At 39.9% G+C, this 8960-nt stretch overlaps 2 protein-coding genes across 2 annotated transcripts; both read left to right on the top strand.

Moving 5' to 3' along the window:
* The first annotated feature begins 1824 nt into the window (after positions 1 to 1824).
* Positions 1825 to 5415, top strand: LOC115621133 (prolyl 4-hydroxylase subunit alpha-2-like). The gene is made up of 9 exons (XM_030514685.1): positions 1825 to 1886; positions 1958 to 2315; positions 3508 to 3810; positions 3900 to 4087; positions 4165 to 4295; positions 4358 to 4807; positions 4869 to 4922; positions 4992 to 5157; positions 5220 to 5415. The coding sequence occupies exons 2-9, from the start codon at positions 2092 to 2094 to the stop codon at positions 5279 to 5281; spliced, it is 1578 nt and encodes a 525-aa protein (XP_030370545.1). The 5' UTR covers positions 1825 to 1886; positions 1958 to 2091; the 3' UTR covers positions 5282 to 5415.
* A 373-nt stretch (positions 5416 to 5788) lies between these two features.
* Positions 5789 to 8152, top strand: LOC115621535 (prolyl 4-hydroxylase subunit alpha-2-like). Its single transcript, XM_030515201.1, has 7 exons — positions 5789 to 6024; positions 6079 to 6381; positions 6438 to 6625; positions 7014 to 7603; positions 7658 to 7714; positions 7776 to 7941; positions 7990 to 8152. Exons 1-7 carry the CDS (start codon positions 5804 to 5806, stop codon positions 8049 to 8051), a joined length of 1587 nt encoding a protein of 528 aa, XP_030371061.1. The 5' UTR covers positions 5789 to 5803; the 3' UTR covers positions 8052 to 8152.
* The last annotated feature ends 808 nt before the right edge of the window (positions 8153 to 8960 follow it).

Genomic DNA, 8960 nt, shown 5'->3' with positions numbered 1-8960 from the left:
TGAATCCAATTCTATCTATAAATTCTGTGTAAATGTGTTTGTGTGTGTATATTTCTATATATATAAATAAAAAAGAATGATGTCACAGGGACGCCTACGATCGTTACTATTTATATATAAGTAATTTGAAATTCAAGAGCTCATCAATAACTACCAACTAATTATAAACCCGTCAAGATAATACGAGTAGGCCCTGCAATGTGCAGTAGCTCTTGACTCATGCGAATGGGAAAACCTAAAAGCAAAAGCATTTAATACAAGGTGTGTTCCAAAGTAAACAGGACTTTTTAAAAAAATCAGAACAAATGGTTCTTTCGGCAAAATTAATTTATTTTATTCAAAATAGTCTCCTTCTGCTTCAATACAGCTTTTTGCACGATCCAAAAGCATGTCGAACGAGTGTTTTAACTCGTTGGCCGGTATGCCGGTGCAAGTCTTTTGAATGGCCTCTAAGTCTGCATAACGCTTTCCTTTCATGAGCCAATGCATTTTTTTCGCACCACAAAAATACTGACACTTAAAACGCAATAACTTCACTTCCAATCGATGAAATGTCATGAAATTCTCACTGGACAATCGATAAAGATAGCAGATTCTAACGCGCCAGTCTACATATAGATAGGGGGCGCTAGATTCAAAAAGTCCTGTTTACTTTGGAACGCACCTTGTATGTTAAAATTAAAGCACATTAAATTCAATCGAAGCATGCAGATTCGTGCTAGCTGGAACCAATCAGCAGAACTGGCTAATGGATCAAGGTCTCTTCTGCTTCTACTAACTGATTTCTCAGCTGACATGAATGCCAGTGTTGCAGAAAAAACACCTTTACTATAACTAAAGTCTTCTTTATTTATTACTAGCCTTTAGAAGAGTACGTTTATATTAGGTTTGTGCGAAGAGAAAGGTGTATAAGGCTGAAGAAGGCGTGGCAGACCATACAAAGTACTTCTATATATTTTTTATCAGCATGATGAGTCGATCAAGGCATGTTTGTCTGTCAAAGATGTCTTATATGTTTATTTATTATTTTATTTTTTTAATGCACCACCCCACTCCCGTTTCTCATTGCTTCTATGGTACATGCAATGTTGTGAGAATTTATCTATAGACAACTATCTATATTTATGTCGATACATTCGAAACTAGAAGAACAGAGTGTATAAACGAAATAAAAAAGTTCCTGGCTAAAATAAGTAAATAAGAACCTTTTAATGTTCTAAATATTTCTTTAACTACTAAATTATTTGTATTTAAAATAAAAGTAAGCAACAACAAAACATTTATAAAATTTAAAATTTTTAAAAATATTTATTTCCTAATTTTAAAAAAAATTCTGAAAGATCTTTACTACCTACATTATTTTGCATGAATTTCACTCAAATAGAGCAATTTAAAAATACATGTTCGAATTAAGAAATATTAACCAATCATGACCAACAAAATATCCAATAATAACTCTGAAGCGTAGAGAAAATTTTACTGAAAAAGAGTATGGAAATTTCCTCTAAATTACTGCAATAAGCTATATTGCTTTGCAGTGCTTAACTAATCGAAATGGAATCAGAGCCACTGTGCAATATTTTTGATTGCCAGCCGTAAATGATAAGCGTTCTCACAAGCTGCCGCGACACGCTCGGAAGTGAATTTGTTGCGCACGTAGCTTGTACCTCGTACCTAGTAGCTGTTGTTTTCAGTTCTTTAATTTTCCATCAGTTGGTAGCGAGCCATAGTATTTGTATTCTTGGCTATAGCGGAAGCGTTTAATGCATTGCTGGTGTCAGCGAAAGCTAAATTTAAATAGTCAACAAATTGGTGAAGCGTGCGATTATGGGAATAGTTCAACACTTGGCCAGCTCAACGAAAGACTTTTGGGGCAAGTCAACGCCGTGAGTTGGTCTGCACACCCAAATGCTCTCAGCTAATTAAAAGCGTGGTATTTGCTATCAACAAAAAACAGAAAACAATGTACCTTATCGAAACGTTCCACTACTCGGAATTGAACGCGACATATTTTTATCTCGAACGGTTGGCAGTTGGAAATTGGTCGCATAAACGACTAGACGGTAGTTACTCACAGATACGCTTAACACAATGCAGCCGTTGATCAATTGGTTGCTCATCAGTTCTCTGGCGGTGTGCGCCTCGTTTGTGGCGGCACAAGATGGCAAGAACATCCCAACGCAGGAGTCGCAGGAGCAGAGCCACACGACGTCGGTGGCGGGAATGGTGAAGCTATTAGCGCTTGAAGCCGAGCTACTAAACAACTTTGCCAGCTATGCCAATGAGTTGGAAAAGAAACTGGAGGTTGTAAGTAGGTGGGTCCACAACTTGAGCAGATTCAGAGCCCCATAGGCAGGTCGTCAAACCGAATTATATTTATTCGATTCTGTTGAAGCTCTAAACTTGATAAATATTTGTTAAAGGACTTCCAAAACAAGTGAAGAACGTACAATAATTAATGTGTTTAGCCTTCCGAAAACCTCATAACATTTATGTATACCAGTTACATGAATTATACCAATTATTGCAAGTAGGTGAGTCCACAACTTTATCAGCTTCAGAGCCCCATAGACAGATCGTCAAACCGAATTAAATTTATAGTAGAGACTTCGATTTTGTTTAAGCCCTAAACTTGATCAATATTTGCCAAAGGACTTCCAAAACAAGTGAAGAAAGTACAATAATTAATGTGTTTAGCCTTCCGAAAACTTCATAACAGGTTTGTACAAGTATACCAGTTACATGAATGTAAAAACCAAATTATACCAATTATTATAAGTAGGTGGGTCCACAACTTGAGCAGATTCAGAGCCCCATGCCAGGTCATCAAACATCAATATATTTATAGTAGAGACTTTGATTTCGCTTGTTATATTTCAACAAAAGATTCTGTTGAAGCTCTGAACCTGATCAATATTTGCTAAAGGACTTTATAAACAAGTGAAGAAAATACAATAATTAATTGAGAGTTCCGAAGACTTCATAACGTTCATGTGTACCCATTACATGAATGTGAAAGTCAGAATAAACCCATTGTCGAAATTATAGCCCATTATTCCTTAGGCAGCTTTATAATACAGTTCACCATATCATCTAAAATTATAACGTTGTACTCGAATTATATAAAATGTGTGGACGGTTCATGCGGCTCTCCTCCCACAGTTTCTAGCCCCAAACAACTTATGGCAGTTGCATGACAAATGCCATCGACTTTATCGTAAATACAAAATATACTATATGCGAATGTATAAAATATGTATAAACGTTCAAGTTTAGAGTCCTTAGCTGTCATGGTTTAAAAGTTATCGGGGTTCATACAGACAAACAGGCGAGGGCTTCACACTTTTTTAAAACAGGCTATAAAGCTATACATGTCCTTGTACTACATTAATATGATCACAGTTGAAGCGTTTATAGGTTAGGGTCTTCCATTTCCTAAATATCGGTTGATAATATACGATTCTGCAATACGGTTGTATTCTTTTTTGCTTTTATCACACTTTATAGCGCACTTGCGAAAATGCGTGCCGTAAACAATCAAGCAAGACTCAATACAGAGGAGTATTTGTCCAATCCGATCAACTCATTTGCGCTCATTCGCCGCATGCAACGGGACTGGACTTTCTGGCAATTGTACATGGAGCAGCCGATTGGTGAGGATCAGGTGGATTTCGTGGAGCAAAAGCGAAATCAATTACCTAGCACTACGGATTTGGAGGAAGCCGCCACGGCAGTGCATCGGATAGTAGCTACATATGATCTGCAGCCATTAGAAATGGCCGATGGTATACTGAATGGCAAGCGATACAAGTGCGTAAGATCGATAGTCCATATAGATAGACAAGTATATCCCGGTATGGGCTTGAACAATGAATTAAAGTAGAGATTTGGTTTTTCAGTGTCAGTTGGAATGCATTAGATACCTATGCTCTGGCCTTGTATGAATTCGATCAAAAAAATCATAACTATGCTAGCAATTGGATTTATCATGCAATTATGTGGCTGAAGCAGAACGAACTTCCCGAACCCCTAGGTCTCAAATTAACAGAGGTGCAGCTTGTCTATGTCGAAGCGCTGCTCCAGTCTGGTAAAAAATAGTCAACTTTTTATTTCAGAAAATCCATTTCACTAATTTTCTATATATGTACATATATATCTTATCAGATCGCTATCAGGACGCGCTTCAACTGCTGAAATCGGTCATTGCCAGTCAACCAAATGATGCCAGACTGCTGCGTCGCTCTGCCGAAATCGAAACACTGATAAGACTCAATCCCAATATCAAGCCGAAACCAGTGAGCATCAATCAACAACAATCACGATGAGATATAAGATAAAATGCACACTTCCGTTACAGTTCCACAAGCACACAACTAGCTATGAGATCGGGTGTCGTGGCCAATATCCAGTTAAGAATAAATTGCACTGCACCTATAATACTACGGCCTCACCATTCCTGCGCTTGGCGCCCCTAAAAATGGAACTGGTGCGCCTGGATCCCTATATGGTGCTCTTCCACGATGTCATCTCGCCGAGCGAGATCAAGGGGCTTCAGGAAATGGCGGCTCCGAACTTAAAGCGGGCCACCGTCTTCAATGTCGAACAGGCTCGTAATATTGTAGTTAGCACGCGCACCTCTAAGGTAGCTTGGTTCACTGATGGGTTCAACGAGCTGACCAAACGTCTTAATGCGCGGATTGCGGACATGACTGGCTTTGAAATGTATGGCTCCGAGATGTTGCAGGTCATGAATTATGGTCTGGGAGGCCATTACGATAAGCATCACGATTATTTTGACGTAGCTAATGTAAGTTGTATCGAACCCATTCTCCGTTTCGCTTAAATCTAAAAAGTTTCCTCGTGTTTAGGACACGGATATTGTTCGCATGAATGGAAATCGGATTGCAACCGTTTTATTCTATGTAAGTTAATTTGGAAATTGAATGATTAATATCGGAATTACTTATCAAGTACTTAATACGCATCACCAGCTAACCGATGTGGAGCAGGGCGGTGGAACGGTGTTCCCTCAAATACAGGAGATTGTCTTCCCGAAACGAGGGGCTGCCATCATGTGGTATAATCTTAAGAATGACGGCCAAGGCGATACAAATACCCTACATGCTGCTTGTCCAGTGATTGTAGGCTCGAAATGGGGTAAGTAATGCTAGGCCAAAATATCAATCGAGTGTGTTCTTTATCGGAAGTGTACGTTTTAGTGTGCAACAAATGGATACGCGAACGGCATCAGTTCCGAAGGAGACCCTGTTTCAACCAGTGAGGCAAGGCCCTTTCATTTTCGATCATTTTTAAGTCAACTTTTCTCTCATCAGTGAAATCTTCATGTAAGGCAATAAAGTGTATAAAGTGAACTGATCTGTTACAGATCATATGCTTTTATCTACAAAAACCGAAGCGTGAAATATACGTATGTATATCTACTACTCGTATATATTTAAGTTTTCCCGTCATCTTTCATTCTATTTTCGTAACGCTTGTTATAGGTATTTCTATAAAATAGTCTTGTGTATCAAAATCTGATAAATTTGTTTAAATCTTTACCCATTTATGGGCTGAATTTAATTTAAAATTCAGTTTGAATAACTTATTGAGACTTTTGGTTGCAAACATTTTCAACTGTTTTCTTCACAATTTAGAAACGGGAAGTGAAATATTATTGGATACCAGAATATTTGGTTGTCATTCTTTAGTTTCTCTGATTTCTGTGTCAAAATTAGTCCTTTTTTGACATTTTTCCACTTCTAATCACAACAATCCACTTGATCTGACCCATTTCTTGGAAATGAAACTGTTTTACTGGCTATACAGCTGCTTTTTCGCTAGCCTTATATTCGGTATAGACCATATGAGAAATGTGCTATCAGAACCAGAGCAGAGTGGGGAGCAATACTACTCGATGTCGACACCAGGCCTAGTGAGTTTGTTGGAGTTGGAATTTAAGTTCATATCCAACATGAATGACTATGCGAATGCGCTGGAGCAGAAGCTGCAGGTTTTACGCAGGTGAGTGCCGTCTTAATTGCTGTCGAGCTCGATATAGTCAGTTCGAGTAATTAGTGCCTTGAACGCAATGGACGTGGAGAGGGCAAAAGCCCAGCTCGATAAAATGCAGTATGTGTCCAACCCAATCAACTCATTTTCCTTAATACGGCGCTTGCATCGGGATTGGAAGAAATGGCAGGTCTATATGGAGCAACCGCTGGGTAAGGAGCAAATGGCATTTTTCGAACAGCACCGCCATAACCTGCCCACCGATAAGGATATGTCGGCAGTTGCCGACGCTATCCACCGCATTCAAACTACCTACTTCTTGGAGGCATCAGATATGGCCTCAGGACTGCTCAATGGCAAGCAATATAAGTAAGTGGAAGAAGGATTGTCAAGCTATCCATATGTGAGAATTGTTTGGTTTACAGCACCAGTTGGAATGCTCTGGACATATATACCGTAGGGAAGAATCTGTATAATACGGGGAAATATAAGGATGCTATCAAATGGCTAATTGAAGCTATCGAATGGCTCAAAAGGCATCAACTGCCCGCTCCACTGGGCCTACAGATGACTACAGTGCAGCTGGACTATGCCCAATCCCTAATACAATTGGGTAAGCTTCAGCGATGCTTCTTGTAGCACTAGGAATAAATAAATAAATAAAATAAACAAAATGGTTAGGGTGTGCAGAAACGAAAGTTTTTGTTTTCTCTCAACAAATGTGAGTGTCTCTATTTTGGAGCACCAAGTGCTGACATCTCCTAAGAAATTTACTTCTCTCATCATCTCTGCTACGTTGCCACGCCTTTGACTTCAAAGCAGATATATATCGCTTTCATAATGTGTCTTAAGGAAGATCTTAAAAGAGTGGCAAAAAACCCTCGTATAAGCCAGATATAGTGTAGTATACACATAGCCTCTAATCAAAAAAAAAGACAACTATTAGCTTGTTTCTACTTGCCTTGCCTTCAATTTCATCTTCAACATGAAACAATTTTCAGAGCAATACTCGGATGCCCTAGAATTACTTCAAAGCCTTCATATTGACGAGTCAAGTGATCCAGAAATGTTAGGCCTCAAGAACAAAACAGACGAGATAATACGCAATTTATACCAATTGGTATCAACGAGTCCCAATACGATAAATAATAATTCAACAACTAGCAGCCCATCAAGCTATTTATTGGGGTGTCGGGGTAAGTTTCCAGCCCACCCGAAACTTTACTGCAAATATAACAAGACGACGACACCCTTTCTACGACTGGCACCACTTAAAATGGAGGTATTGAGCTTGGACCCCTACATGACGCTCTACCACGATGTGATCTCTCTACGCGAGGCCACCGAAATAAAGGAACTTGCAACGCCGATCCTGCGACCCACAACTGTCGACAGAAACGGTTCAAATGTTGTGAGCAAGGTGCGCACTGCAAAGGGTGTGTGGTTTGCAGACGACTACAAAGAGGTTATCCAGCGCATTAATGAACGAATCGCCGATATGACTGGATTTAACCTGACAAATTCCGAGAAGATACAAGTCATAAGCTATGGCGTGGGCGGACACTATGGGGTCCATGGGGACTACTTCGAGGTGCATAATAATTAATAGCTTATCACCATCCAATTAATTGAACCCATGTTTTAGGGTCAAGCGGATAGCAATTTGTTACATGATAATCGCATAGCAACCGTGCTTTTCTATGTAAATACAGCATAGTCTATATATACATCGATATTTGTTGATTCATCCATCTCTTGTGCAGCTAAACGATGTGGAACAGGGTGGTGCAACCGTGTTTCCCAGAATAAAACGGCATGTGCTACCTCGACTTGGCGATGCACTCCTTTGGTATAATCTATTGCCTAGTGGAGAGCCTGATCTACGGACTCGGCATGCAGCCTGCCCAGTAATTGTGGGCTCCAAGTGGAGTAAGTTCGAATAATAATACTGCTCTGTTGTAACAATCTCCTTTGCAGTATTCACCAAGTGGATTCGCGTGAAGGAGCAATTTCGTATCAGACCCTGTCATCGTGATTAGACCATAAAACGCGCTCCTCTATAGTACAAATTATTAAATGCAAATTTCTTACTGCATATTAAACGTTATACATATACTTGTATGCTGCTTTAATCTCTCAATTATCGTAGCATTTAGTCAATGCTTAAGTGTCTGTCTGACTGGCAAGCCACACGTATGCAAAATCATTTGCAAACAAATTTCCGGCATAATCACTTTACACACTTAGCACAAACCAACTAACTTGTCCGACCCCAACAAAAACCCCAACACCATTCCCAAGCCCATTCCCGCCAAATCAGCTTAAATGCTTTTTAAAATACCAGCACGAAAAAAATAAAGTGCTGAGTGGTTGATAGTAGTCGCTCGTTGAGCTCTGGTCTAGGTAAACCCGAGTAATTGACGCAGCATCAGCATCAACATCAGCCACCACTACTTGGCCCTGGAAATTTTAGCATACTGCTAGGCGCCCGCACAGGCGTCTAGTGTCTGACACCGCGTACGTGATGTGCAACTTAATGTTTCAATTAGAGGTGAAGTGGCGCAACCGATGCTTACAGAGTACCCCTGGCCCTGGCCCCTGTCCTTCTCCTGCCCCAGTGTGGTTAGCTGTCTGTATGCCAAGTTTTTTTTATTTTTTTTTTTTTTTGGTATCTCGTATCAGTCTGTGCACTTATCTGCTTTTAAAAACTTTTAATAATGAACTGGCGCTTGCCACCGACAAACGTGTCTATGTCAGCAGCGTGTGTGCCTAGCCGAGCCGTGCCGCCCCTCTTCTCCGCAACTAACTCAGCTGAATCGGCACTTTTGTTAATTTGTTTACAATCAACATCACAACTCGACACACCTTTCATGCATGGCTTGTGTTCGCTGCAATATTGGTGCTCGTATTGCCAAGATTTTAATTGAATTTCTGAGCAACTAGAAACT

This window comes from Scaptodrosophila lebanonensis, unplaced genomic scaffold, assembly GCF_003285725.1.
Source record: "Scaptodrosophila lebanonensis strain 11010-0011.00,11010-0021.00 unplaced genomic scaffold, SlebRS2 tig00000024-arrow-pilon, whole genome shotgun sequence".
NCBI classification, from domain to species: domain Eukaryota; kingdom Metazoa; phylum Arthropoda; class Insecta; order Diptera; family Drosophilidae; genus Scaptodrosophila; species Scaptodrosophila lebanonensis.
Note: the sequence above shows the minus strand (reverse complement) of the source record. Positions and strands in the feature narration are given on the sequence as shown.